Source organism: Elaeis guineensis, chromosome 14, assembly GCF_000442705.2.
Source record: "Elaeis guineensis isolate ETL-2024a chromosome 14, EG11, whole genome shotgun sequence".
Classification (NCBI taxonomy): Eukaryota; Viridiplantae; Streptophyta; class Magnoliopsida; order Arecales; family Arecaceae; genus Elaeis; species Elaeis guineensis.
In genome coordinates, this window is record NC_026006.2 from 58,029,377 (window position 1) to 58,044,294 (window position 14,918).

Sequence of the window (14,918 nt, forward strand, 5' to 3'; positions counted from 1 at the left end):
AATAGGAGGATACGCTATTCTTTTTGATTTGCTTTTTCAAATAGTGTTGCAAGGAAAAAAAAAAAAAAGAAAATTATACTTGACGGTACTCTCACATAACTGAAATGTAGATGCTAGTATTATTTTCAGACATCATTGGTGTTTTATTTTTCTTTCTTAGTGGACTAGCAGTATCTTTTCCATGTGCTCTAGAATGTTTTTCTCAATCTTTTACAAGCTTTCACATAGCCATATATGGTAATTTCCCTGGGATATACACAACATTTTCTAATACACCCAAGCAAGATCATGATACTTGTTATTTAGGCTCGATTTATTTTTAATTTTCAATAAAAAGTTTCAAGAAAATAATTCAGATCTTCAAGTTCTTCAACACAACAGTCCAGGGGTAAGCAGTCAATTATGATGCCTCTTTATTCAACTCATTGCTAATTGATGTAGTGGAGATGCTTGTAATCTTATCTCATAGGACAAGCCAAAATATAACACTTATTTTGTTTCACCTGTCACTGGACGACAGGGATAGCCTAGAGCAAAATCATTGTTGTGCATGGGATGCAGAAATTAGGCTGGTCATCCTTACATTCCTGCTGCTTTTCTTCTTAAGGAACTGAGAGTACCAAAACGCAGAGCGCCTCGGTTGCCTTCTGCGTTCCTCATCCTCAAAATCTACATGATATAGTCCATAGCGCGAATCATACCCAGCCAAAAACTCGAAGACATCTAAGAATGCCCACACAAAGTATCCTCTCACGTTTGATCCATTCCTGCAGCGAAGAAAAAAGAGAAGAAAAAGGAAGGAACATGAATAGGTGCTTAGAAATGAAGAATTTGCTTCCAAAAAACTTTCTAACAGAAACTTTGTTTAATTAAGTTGGTGCATGTAACAACGAAAAGAAGTATTACCTGAAAGCTTCAAGTGTGCTTCCCATGAAACCACTCAAGAAATCGATCCTTGCAGTATCATTCAAAGTGTCATTGACTCCAAGTCCAAAACCTGATGGCATAAATGTAGTATACACATCAAATATCAAGCCTTGCTTTCACAGGTGAGCATATTCCGAATTTAGCATCATCATGTGTCTAACAACTCTTTTTTTGATTCACCATGGCATATATTCTAGAACTGGTTGATTTCCAAAGGTCTTGGATGGATATCGTGCCTGACGGCCCGATAAGCAGAGGAGCATTTGGAAGTACTTCTCTTTTTGTTTTTGCCATAGCCCAAAGAGATCAAGATAGGAGAATACAATAGAATAGCTGGCTGCTGCTCCTTTATCACTCACATAAGTTTCAGAAGGAACTTTGGAATTTGTGAGGAACGTTCCAAAGGACTGTAACATTCTTTTTAACTAACAAGATTGCTTAAATTTTGAAGTCACTATAGTGAAGCTGAACTGACCATTTTCTTGGATATAAATAGGAGGATTTCCATAGACTTCTTTAATATACTCCAACATATATTGTAGCCCAGCTGGATCCACTAGAATGTGGGTTGGAACGTACTGGTTCAGAGGGTACTAAACATGTTAGCCAATTCAAGCTATAAAACCAAGCCTGCTTGCGATAGAAGGCAGCGCTCTTACCCGACCAGATGGTGTGTCATTCCTAGAAGCTGCAATACAGCATCAGCCATCAGTTAGGCACCACTCCAAAAATTTTCTCCATCTCAATTACTAATGTTAGAGAATTAAACCTGAAAGTAGGGCGAACATATCTGCATTGAAGTCACGGAGACTTGGCTTCAGACCATTAGAGTTGTCTTTGACATACACTGAAGTGTAGTGGTTCAGACCAATAAAGTCAAAAGAACCCTTTAATTGTTTGGACTGGTGTTTGTTGAAGGATGGGAGCCTCGAGCCAGCATTCTGCTTCATGACCTTTGGATAGTCCCGAACACTAGGGGATTTAAGATCCTGAAGTAGCATAGCTCATTATTTCATAGAAAAGTACCATACTTCATGTGCACACATCAATAATGTACAGTGCCAAGAGTCCAAGTGCTTAGATTGATGGTAATGTAAGTACACCTTTGTTCGAAGTTGTGATAGTATACAAGACATGCACTTACCAGCCCACAATGAAGTCTAATGATCTTTGAGTTGCTTCGACATCTGCTGTGGAGTTTGAAAATGGGCGAAACCAGAAGGAGTAGACATTTATGCCTATCCATCCATTTTGCACAGCCTGCATCCAAAAAGCAGCATCCTTGTAGTTATTTACTCATTATTAATTATTTGTCTATTTGATGAGGTTTTCTCAGAAATTTTTTTTTAAAAAAAAAAAAAGAAAAGAAACATTATTTGCCATTCACTATGCCTTAAATGGTGTTCACGAAGGCTAGAACGTTTGTGCCATAGCCTGCTATTTTCGCATCCTTTTTGTGCCAAAGCCTGCTATTTTCGCATTCTTTCCATCTAACATGAGCATGTAGTAGATGGACTGCATAAATGGAATATGTCCATTGCTTTGTACATGCATCCCTAAAAAGGTGTAATCCGATTACAACTATGTATTGGAATTATACACTGAAAGTAATGAAACATTCACATAAAGACAGACACCTCCAGTTTCAGGAAAAAGATGTTTGCCCAGCTCCATCCATCTCAAAGTCCTCACAAAAAGGCAAGTAAAACTCAACTTGGCAAAGTTAAGAAATGATCTGAATGAAATTACTTACTTGATATTTATTCTTATATAGTGTGACAACTGATGCATGCGCTAGTAGAATGTTGTGAACTGCAATGTATGGCTCTGTGGTGGAATTGCCGGCTGTGCAATTGATGCCAAATGGATAAGAGCACCGGCTAGGTGGCCATATTCCGGTGTCATAGCATCCCATCCCTATTATATTGGGCTCAACAATGGTAGTCCAATAGGAAACTCTATCGCCAAATTCCCTAAAGCACACATCTGCATATGCTGTGAAATCATCCCTGGATGACAAATACATGGTTAAAGAAAATGTTCACTCACTTCACGTTTGATAAGAAAAGTTTAGCATGAAGATACATTAGGAGTTAAAAAAAAATTACACGATCTTGGGGCTCAGCCATCCTCCATACTCATCTTCCAGTACTTGGGGAAGATCGAGATGGTAGAGTGTAACATGTGGCTGAATTCCTATTACATTCAAAAGGAAATGGTTGAAGAAGATCAGGAAGAAATTCTTCTTGAGCAATGACAATAAGAATTCTCCGGACAAATATATTACAAAAAGACACTAGTAAATGAAGATCTTTTTTCCTGAAGTAAGGAAATGCTGATCTTTATGTTTATTAGTTATGCATAAAACTGAGAAAGATCTACAATTCTTATGTAGAAGAGATCTTCTGGTGGGCCTTTTGTTGGTTATAAGATGTTTATGCTTGTAATTCATCTAATTCTACTAATAACTTCTTGGAGTTCCCATGTTCCAATATGTCCCTTAGCCTTCCAAATTTGATGACTGATACTCTTGACTAAAGTTTATATGACTAAAAATTTTGGCACCTTATTACAATGTCGGGTTGACGGGCATGCATATATACATAATGTTCTCAGACTAAAGTCTTTTGCCTTGATCCATATAGTAATGACAAAAGAGATTTCAAACAGAAGTGTGCAAAATAATTCAGCTTATTATTGCGAAAACAATTTTCCCGAGGCTTACCAATAAAGGACTGATTACAATGGCATGAACATATATAACATATATATAAGATTGTTCCATAAGCGGAATGGTAATCAAACTGACCATTTTCTATTAGCTCGTTGATCAGGTTGTTGTAGAACTCCAGGCCTTTAGGATTGACATATCCTCTGCCATCTGGAGGGCAATTAAATTCACATTAGCGAGGAAATTTTACCAAAGCAGGCAAAGTTGACAAAAGGAATAAGAACCATCTGGTTATCATACATGGGAGAAGCCTTGACCAAGAGATGGAGAATCTGTAAGCCTCCAGACCTGTGTCAGTCATTAGCTTGACATCTTCCTGGAGGTTACATCATAAGCCAAGAAGAAATCAAAGCATGATATCAAGTGTGTTTATTCCAGAAACTCATGCATAATGGCCACTTATTAGACCCTTTTTGTTCTTGAAATTATAAACATCTACAATTCTAGATTTTGATCACATGTAAATCCAAGATTATATTTTAGGTTGACCACGTTCATCAGCACAACACATGATATGAAAGGATATCTTGATTTCTAGGCAATAGTTTTATTATTCTGAAAACCAATATCATTTTTTCATCTTGTTAGTTGTCAAATATTACGTTTACAGAAAGATTAAGATTCTTTTATATTCAGAATCCGGCTATAACAAACTAGCCTTGTGCATTAAAATCGGAAAAATGGAATAAAGGAAATAAAATCATTATTATATTCTTTTATTGTAAATAAAATTATTGTTATTTTAGATTCTTTTATATTCTTTTATTGTTCTAAGCTGGTCATTTTTATTCTTAGTATTCATTCATTTGCCTTTTTTCTTCAAAATTAGAGACATGTCACCTTAAATGGCAGTAGCTTTTTCATCTTTTACGTGAGTCTGTCTTTAATTATAATACCGGTAGAAGTTTCTATTTGGATTTTTATGGCCAGAATATTCCAAGTTATTCTAGACCCCCTCTTTTCATCGCTAGGCCAGAATATTATTACATGGTCATCAGCAATGACGAGATTCAAACAAAAGGTCCATCGAAGATGACGTGCTCTAGAATGGACTCGACGACTTTTTTGATTACTGCTTCAAAAGAAGAGGGTTATTCCTTGGTTTAGGCAAGATTTAAACCTAGATTATTGGACATCACCATCTAATAATTTTTATCAAGTGCACAAGTTGGCATCCATAGATCATGATAATTTATTTGTTCAGTTTTTTTATATATATAAGTAATCAAAGAATGGACTTTCTTTTCTTGGATGGCTTACTTCTTTCTCTATTGTTAGGAAGACAAAAGAAAAAAGAGATAAAGAAAGAAATTTGGAGGAGTTGCATTTATTGATGCGGGATTTATAAAAATTTGCTTTCTTAACTTAATGGTGAGGGGCAGGTGTGACCCAAGTTTCTTATCTCAATCCCTCTTCATTCTTTCGGATAAGCTACTTATATAAGAGTAAGCATGGAGTGATTAAAACAATTTTTAAACATATGTTGATATGCTACGTTGTACATAATGACCGAAAACAAAAGGATTGTTACAATACATCATGGCCATCAAACAATTTTCATAGTGGTTGTTTTCTAACCTTGTCACTGTAGTGTGTGTGTGTGTGTAACATAATTATGTATGTATATATTTTTCTGATATGATATGGCTATATATGTTAAAGATAATATTACACTGAAAAGGATATGGCTATGTTGTTCTTACTGTCCATTATTTTCTATTAGAACTGTTAATAAAAGATTTTACAATTCAAGACTTAATAATACAAGATAATGTTCTAAATAAAGGTTGGATTATACCTTGTATTTGTGGTACCCATCTGAAGCTACATCACCTATGCTCTTGTCTTGCATGCCCCCTGTCAAGACCATTGCAGACTCAAACCTTTTGGTTTTGTTGGATTGTAACAAATGTGAAAAATGCACAAGAGCTTCTTTAAAGATGTATTTTATTAGAGTATCATGCCATACTTTGGAAAAATGCTATACAGTATGGTTCAACCATAAACACACTTCCTCAGCAGGCCCCAAATAACTATTTAATTTAACAAGAACACAGAGAAAGTTCTCTCATGCTGGTGTGTCACAAAATAGACAAGCATAGCTTTGAATTTGTGTGATACCTTGCTTGCTTTAGACATCTAGGTGGTGTTGATCCCAGCAAAAGTGAATTATAAAAGTCTTGATCCCACCCCCTAAGTCTAACTTTGGAAAAATAAAAAGCCTACCTGCATGAGTGAAAGTATCCCATATGCTAGGACTCCTTCCATCCTCAGCTGCTGCTCCCTCCACCTACAAATTAGTACATATATTGTTTTAACTCCAAGGTCATCTGAGGAAGGAAACCATAGAGAGAGAGAGCAAACCAACCTGGTAAGCCGAGGTTCCAGCTCCAAAGACAAAGTCCGGTGGGAAGTCATCCCTGCTAAATTTGGTGGCAGTGTGGCCTAAACTACCCTCTCCTAAAGATAGCAGAAGCACTAGCAATAAAGAAGAAATGGATCCTCCCCTCCTCATCTCTTTCTTTTCTTAAACTGGTGGTCTCTCTTCTGGGAGTCCCCCCCCTTCCTTCCTCTGTGTACTAGTATTCTCCTCTAAGAAATCTACAAGCACCATTTTGATAGATAGGAGAAGACGCATTTCAAGGAGATGAAATAAAGAAACAGACAAAGCAACAGTTGTTACCTTTTTGTAGAGGAGCAAGAAGCAAACTCTACAATCTCCATGTACCAGAAAAATAGAGAAAAAAAAGAAGGGACATAAGCTTTACAATCTCCTATCACAAGAATAGGAAAACCCAGTCTCTTTTTTGAGGATAAATGAGGAACTCCCCATTGAGATTGGTGTACATTTAATGAAGTAGCATCGGGTCTAGTCTCACTCAACGTAGGCCAAAATACAGATTACGCTAGCAGCAACTCCAGATTTTGAAAGCAATTTGTCACCAACCCCGTTCGTCATGAATACGGCAACGACAAAATATTGCGAATTGAATACTTCGCATTGACCATTAGAAAGAGTTCTTAAAAAACCACTTGTGAATTGGGCTTCGATGATATATATCTCTTGTCCAAACCACCCATTTTTTAAATTTTGTTTTGTTGGATGACATTGTTGCACCTAACTGATCTCTTGCCACGCGGTAAAATCAAAAAAAAATTGCATTATACTGATCTGCAGGTGAACATTCTATATCGGATCGAGTGAATACCTATCCCATATCGATGTTTTGTTGATCCACCCACATCCGTATTTGACATCAGATATTGACCAACCTCTCGTAAGCAACAATGAAATTCCTAACTTTACTATTCTCCATATGGATCAAATCATGATTTTTCTACGGATCAATCTGTTATAACCAACGACTAATAAATTAGGATGATAATCCAAAATCATTTAACAAATAAGATCCTCCGAATCAAATAGTTATCAACGGCCTAACAACCTCCTCTGTATAAAAAGAAGAATGGACTCTCTAAAGGTAAGTTAGAATTTGATTCTAAAAGTAAAAACTCTGCTAAAACTTCAGTTCTTTAATTTTTTTCATTGAAAGAAACTTGAGTTCTCCTATTCTTCTTACTCCACTCTGCTTCTCTTGTTCTCTATTTTTGCTTTTTCACTATCTATTTTCGAGCTCCAGTTGACTTAATCATTAGAGGATCTTTAATCAAAAGATCTTTTCTTTTGATTCGTGGATTTTTTTGCAAGTTCATTGATGGATTACGTACACCACTTCGGTTCACCACTGAACTTCAGCTCGATATTGAACTGATCTTATCAATTTCCCACATTGGTATGGTATCAAGAAAGTGATCCTGCAATGAAGAGAACTAATTAAGCATTAGATGAACAGAACGGCTCGTGTGAATTGGCGGACTTGCCGACAAGTTTAATACAACTTCATGTAGCGTGGAGGACATCAAACAGGATCCGGCTAAGCCTGTTGAACCAAGTTCAAGTCCTAAACGTATTGGCGAATTGGATATATATTGCATGCATATCCTGATAAGCGGCAGGCATAGATCGAGATGCCAATCACAACCCGACCAGCACCGCTCCTAGAATTGTGCTGGTCTCGTTCATAGCAAATGTGAGTGTTTAATTGATCAGAGTGTTGCATATCTGAAGCTCTCTTGATTGTCCAAATAACTCTGGGAGTAAACCAATTCCATCGAGAAATAGGACCAATCCCTTTGCTTTGCATCCCTCCCATGCACGCTTTGTTTTTCGTTTTTTTTTTTTTTTCCCTTGTTGAAAGGGTGGTGCTGCCAACCATCAATTAATTAATTAAAAATAAGAGGCATGTCCACGTTGACGTGGAGACACCGTCCATGTGATGCATGCATTGGCTTAAATAAAGAAGAAAAGTAGAATAATTACAGGAAAGAGATCAAAACTAAACAAAATTTGTACGAGGCATACTTTATACCGATATATGGTTAAACAAATATGGTATTCTTTTTTTAAGAATGAAATCGGATCAAATACGAATGGGATACCATCATATCTATATCCATATTGATTTTGTCTAACGAATACAAATACAGATGGATATAAAAATTCATATCTATATTTATTTTAAATGGATACAGATACAATTCAGATACTGAAAGTATGGATATAATTATAGATATTATTTAGATAATTAAATTTTATGACGATAGGATCAAAATTATTACTAAATAAATAATAAATCAAATTAATAATATGTTTATAAGTTATATATTTTTCTTAAAAATTAATAAGTGCTATATAGTATAGAATTATATGTAGATTCGGATATCTGGATATAGATCAGATAATTGTCTATCCATATTTATATCTATTTTTCTTTAATTAATATTGATACAGATATAGATATTAATCGAATCCTTAAATTTCTATCTATATCCAGATTGATTTGGATACGAGAATTGATCCGGACAGATAATATCCATACCAATTTCACCCCTATTTATTTTTCCTCTTTTTTGGAACATACTTTATACAGATACATACTACATGGCTAGGTAATATATAATAAATAAATTAATTATTAAGCAAGTCAATACATATTTCTAAACAAATCTAAACATAATTTTCAAAATATAGAATTTATCAAACATAATATATAATCAGTTAATACATACTTAACAAATTATTTATCTAACAATCCAATATACATCTTCAAGCAATTGATACTTAGTTTCTAAATCATCATGTTCACTAATATACAGTATATAGCTGAATGATACGCACTCGACTTCCTAATATATACTACAAGTTCATTTCATATACACCCAACAATGATTCAAACATACCTTTAAATAAAAAATATATTCCACAAATTGTGCATCATTTACTTGGACATATGTATGCATACCTACGTTGCTCCAATGTTTACTTGGCATTTGGTATGCACGTTAGATGCCCTCTAGTCAATGTATCACCTATGTGGAACGATATCAGTAATCAAATTTTGGAACTATACCTAATTAATATGGTTGAGATGCTAAGAGCATACATATTGCTTGCCATCCTTTTTAGCAGGACATGCCAATAAATAACACAGTATTTTGTTTCTCCTGTTGCTGGACAACAAGGATAAAATGGAGCAAAATCATTGTTGAGCATGGGATGCCGAATTTAGGCCGGTCATCCTTACGTTCCTGCTGCTTTTCTTAAGGAACTTAGAGTACCAAAATGCAGATAGTCTTGGTTGCCTTCTGCGCTCCTCGTCCTCAAAATCCACGTAATGCAGCCCAAAGCGTGAACTATACCCAGCCAAAAACTCGAAGACATCTAAGAATGCCCACACAAAGTATCCTCTCACGTTTGATCCATTCCTGAAGAGAAAAAAAAGGAAAAAGAGAGGAACAAGAGTAGGTGCTTAGAAATGAAGAATTTACTTCTAAAAAACTTCCTGACAGAAACTTTGTTTAATTAACTTGGTGCGTCTAATAATGACAGAAGTATTACCTGAAAGCTTGAAGTGTGCTTCCCATGAAACCACTCAAGAAATCAATCCTTCCAGTATCATTGAAAGTGTCACCCTCTCCCAATCCAAAACCTGATGGCATAAATGTTTAATATACATCAAATGGCAAGCTTAGTATCCAAAGGTGAGCATATTCCAAATTTAGCATTATTAAGTGTCTAGCAACCGGATTTTGAATGTTGTTGATTGGCCATTATATATATTCTAGAACTGGGTGATTTCTAAATCTCTTGGATGGCTATCGCACCCCATGGCCTTGGAAGTAGAGGAGCATTTGGAAGTACTTCTCTTTTTGTTTTTGCCTTGGACCAAATAGATCAAGATTGGAGACTACAATAGAATAGCTAGCCCTCTGCTCCTTTATCTCTCACACAAGTTTCAGAAGGGACTATGGAATTTGTGAGGAATGTTGCAAGGGACTGTAACATTCCTTGCAACTAACAAGATTGCTTAAATATTGAAGTCAGTATAGTGAAGCTGGACTGACCATTTTCTTGGATATAAATAGGAGGATTTCCATAGACTTCTTTAATATAATCCAGCATATATTGTAGCCCAGCTGGATCAACTGGAATGTGGGTTGGAACAAACTGGTTCAGAGAATACTAAACATGTTAGCCAATTCAAGCTATAAAACCAAGCCTGCTTGCGATAAAAGGTAGCACTCTTACCTGACCAGTTGGTGTTTCATTCCTAGAGACTGTAATACAGCATTAGTCATCAGTTAGGCACCACTCCAAAAATTTTCTCCATCTCAATTACTAATGTTAGAGAATTAAACCTGAAAGTAGGGCGAACATATCTGCATTGAAGTCACGGAGACTTGGCTTCAGACCATTAGAGTTGTCTTTGACATACACTGAAGTGTAGTGGTTCAGACCAATGAAGTCGAAAGAGCCCTTTACTTGTTTGGACTGGTGTTTGTTGAAGGATGGGAGCCTTGAGCCAGCATTCTGCTTCATGACCTTAGGATAGTCTCCGACCACTAGGGGATTTAAGATCCTGGAGTTGCATTGCTCATTATTTCATAGAAAAGCACTATATTTCATGCATAACCATCGATGATGTACACTTCCATGAGGTCAAATGCTTACATTCATGGCAATGTAAGTATACCTACATTTGAAATTATGAAAGTAGCATGCAAACCATATATTTACCAGCCAACCGTGAAGTCTAATGTTCTTTGGGCTGCTTCAACATCTGCTGTGGAGTTCGAAAATGGGTAACACCAGTAGGAGTAGACATTTATGCCTATCCATCCATTTTGCACAGCCTGCATCAAAAAAGCAGCAGGAATTTACAGAGCTAGAAAGTTTCCAAAATATCCACTTTTTGTGATAAGAACACAAGCTAATCATTTTCATTAAAAAAAAATATTTCTACAGGAGATTTGGGCAACAATTCAAAGGACATGGCAAGAAGAGTGGACAGCTGATATTACTCACTTGATATTTATTCTTATATAGTGTGACAACTGATGCATGCGCTAGTAGAATGTTGTGAACTGCAATGTATGGCTCTGTGGTGGAATTGCCGGCCGTGCAATCGACGCCAAATGGATAGGAGCACCGGCTAGGTGGCCATATTCCGGTGTCATAGGATGCCATCCCTATTACATTGGGCTCAACAATGGTAGTCCAATGGGAAACTCTGTCGCCAAATTCCCTAAAGCACACGTCTGCATATGCTGTGAAATCATCCCTGCATGATATATACATAGTTAAAGAAATTTTTCACTCACTTCATGTTTGATAAAAAATGTTTAGCATGAAAACACATTAGGAGTTAAAAAAATTTACACAATCTTGGGGCTCAGCCATCCTCCGTACTCATCTTCGAGTATTTGGGGAAGATCAAGGTGATAGAGTGTAACATGTGGCTGAATTCCTATTGCATTCGAAAGGAAATATGGTTGAAGAAGATCAGGAAGAAATTCTTTTTAGCAACGAAGATAAAAATCTCCAGACAAATATAGTACAAAAAGACACTAGTAAATGAAGATCTTTTTTCCTAAAGTATGGAAATGCTGATCTTTATGTTTATTAGTCTTGCATAGAACTGAGAAAGATCTACAATTCTTATGTAGAAGTTATCTTCTGGTGGGCCTTTCATTGGTTATAAGATGTTTATGCTTGTAATTTATTTAATTCTACTAATAACTTCTTGGAGTTCCCATGTTCCAACATGTCACTTAGCCTTCCAAATTTGATGACTGATCCTCTTGACTAAAGTTTATATGACTAAAAATTTTGGCACCTTATTACAATGTCAGCACCGGGTTGACGGGCATACATATATATATAATGTTCTCAGACTAAAGTCTTTTGCCTTGATCCATATGGTAATGACAAAAGAGATTTCAAACAGAAGTGTGCCAAATAATTCAGCTTATTATTGCGAAAACAATTTTCCTGAGGCTTACCAATAAAGGACTGATTACAATGGCATGAACATATGTAACATATATATAAGCTTGTTCCATAAGCGGAATGGTAATCAAACTGACCATTTTCTATTAGCTCGTTGATCAGGTTATTGTAGAACTCCAGGCCTTCAGGATTGACATATCCTCTGCCATCTGGAGGGCAATTAAATTCACATTAGCGAGGAAATTTTAGCAAAGCAGGCAAAGTTGACAAAAGGAATAAGAACCATCTGGTTATCATACATGGGAGAAGCCTTGACCAAGAGATGGAGAATCTGTAAGCCTCCAGACCTGTGTCGGTCATTAGCTTGACATCTTCCTGGAGGTTGCATGATAAACCAAGAAGAAATCAATGCATGATATCCTGTGTATTTATTCCAGAAACTCATGCATGATGGGCACTTGTTAGACCCTTTTAGTTGAAATTATAAACATCTACTTCTAAAGAACAAAAGTTTAGATTTTGATCGCATGTAACTCAAAGGTTACATTTTAGGTTGATCATGTTTCATCAGCATAACACATGATATGAACGGATATCTTAATTTCTAGGCAATAGTTTTTTTTTTTATTCTGAAAACCAATGTCATTTTCTTACCGTGTTAGTTATCAAATATTACATTTACCGAAAGATAAAGATTCTTTTATATTCTGAATCCCTCTATAACAAACTAGCCTTGTGCATTAAAATCGGAAAAATGAATTGAAGGAAATAAAATTATTATTATATTATTTTATTGTAAATAAAATAATTATTGTTGTTTCAGATTTTTTTATATTTTTTTGTTGCTCTAAGCTGGTCATTTTTATTATTAGTATTCATTCATTTACCTTTTTTTCTTCAAAATTAGGGATTTGTCACCTTAAATGGCGGTAGGTTTTTTGTCTTTTATGTGAGTTTGTCTTTTATTATAATTCGGGTAGAAGTTTCTGGTTGGATTTTTATGGCCAGCATATTGAATATTATTACATGGTCGTCAGCAATGACGAGATTCAAGCAAAAGGTCCACCAAAGGTGACGTGTTCTGGAATAGACTGGACGGCTTTTTTTATTACCGCTTCAAGAGGGTTATTCCTTGGTTTAGGCAAGATTTAAACCCAGATTATTCGACATCCCCATCTAATCATTTTTGTCAAGTGCTCGAGTTGGCATCTATAGATCATTATAATTTATTTGTTCAGTTTATATATATATATATATATATAAGTAATCAAAGAATGGACTTTCTTTTCCTGGATGGCTTTCTTCTCTCTCTATTGTTAGGAAGACAAAAGAAAAAAAAAGAAATTTGGAGGAGTTGTATTTATTGATGTGGGATTTATAAAAGATTTGCTTTCTTATCTTAATGGTGAGGGGCAGGTGTGATCTAAGTTTCTTATCTCAATCCCTCTTCAGTCTTTTGGATAAGCTAGTTATATAAAAGTGAGCATGGAGTGATTAAAACAATTTTTGAACATATATTGCCATGCTATACTGTACATAATGACCCCAAAACAGAAGGATTGTTACATTACATCATGATCACCAAACAATTTTCATAATGGTTGTTTTCTAACCTTGTCACTGTAGTATTAATTAAAAAAAAAACATAATTATTGTATATACATAATATTACATTGAAATGGATGTGGCTATGTTGTTCTTACTGTCCATTATTTTCTATTACAACTATTAATAAATGATTGTACAATTCAAGAATTAATAATACAAAATAATGTTATAAAGCTAGGATTATACCTTGTATTTGTGGTACCCATCTGAAGCTACATCACCTGTGCTCTTGTCTTGCATTCCCCCTGCAAAGACCATTGCAGACTCAAACCTCTAGCTTTTGCTGGATTGCAATGAACGAAAAAACACTAGTCCACCACTCTTTTTCAATGCACAAGAGTTTCTTTAAAGATGTACTTTATTCGAGTAACATGCCATATTTTGGAAAACTGCCATAAAGTGTTGTCCAACTATAAAAACACTTGCTCAGCAGGCCCCAAATAACTATTTAACAAGTACACATAGAAAGGTCTCTCATGTTGGTGGGTACAAAATAAAAAAGCATAGCTTTTTTACTTGTGTGATACCTTGGACATCTAGGTGGTGTTGATCCCAGCAAAAGTGTATTATAAAAGTCTTGATCCCACCCCCTAAGTCCTAACTTTGGAAAAAATAAAAAGCCTACCTGCATGAGTGAAAGTATCCCATATGCTAGGAGTCCTTCCATCCTCTGCTGCTGCTCCCTCCACCTACAAATTAAAGTTTTAGCTCCAATTGCAGCCTCCTGTTTCTCCAAGTTTTTATGGTCATCTAAGGAGGGATACCAAGGACAGAGAGCTAACCAACCTGGTAAGCCGAGGTTCCAGCTCCAAAGACAAAGTCCTGTGGGAAATCATCCCTGCTAAATTTGGTGGCAGTTTGGCATAAACTATCCTGTCCTACGGATAGAAGAATCACTAGGAATAAAGAAGATATTGATCCTGATCCCCTCCTCATCTCTTTATTTTTTTCTCTTAACTTGCGGCCTTCTCTGGGAATCCCCCACCCACTTCCTTCCTGTGTGCACTAGTATTCTCCTCTAAGAAATCTACAAGTATTGTTTTGATGCATAGGAGATGACATAAAGAAACGGACAAAGCAACGGTCGTTACCTTTATGTAGAGGAAGAAAACGCAAACTCTACAATCTCCATGCACCAGAAAAAAAAAAAAGAGAAAGAAATTAAGAAAGGAAATAAGGTCTACAACCTCATTAACAAGAATAGGAAAACTAGATTGCTAGAACGTCTGGTCCAACCAAACTCAAGGTGGGCCAAAGCACAGATAAGGCCAGCAGCTTCTCCAGATTTTGAAAGCGGCATGT

General features: G+C 35.9%; 1 protein-coding gene across 1 annotated transcript; it reads right to left on the reverse strand.

The window, feature by feature from the left end:
* Positions 1–389: 389 nt before the first annotated feature.
* Positions 390–14,649, reverse strand: LOC140853696 (beta-glucosidase 22-like). The gene is given in 22 exon segments (XM_073248515.1): positions 390–767; positions 907–997; positions 1,403–1,505; positions 1,587–1,615; positions 1,697–1,894; positions 1,897–1,916; positions 2,072–2,187; positions 2,681–2,936; positions 3,036–3,123; positions 3,737–3,808; positions 3,899–3,974; positions 5,457–5,515; positions 10,124–10,195; positions 10,418–10,638; positions 10,797–10,912; positions 11,085–11,340; positions 11,439–11,526; positions 12,146–12,217; positions 12,308–12,383; positions 13,803–13,861; positions 14,242–14,305; positions 14,403–14,649. Coding segments are annotated over 22 exon segments (2,511 nt in total). The 5' UTR covers positions 14,553–14,649; the 3' UTR covers positions 390–538.
* Positions 14,650–14,918: the final 269 nt, after the last annotated feature.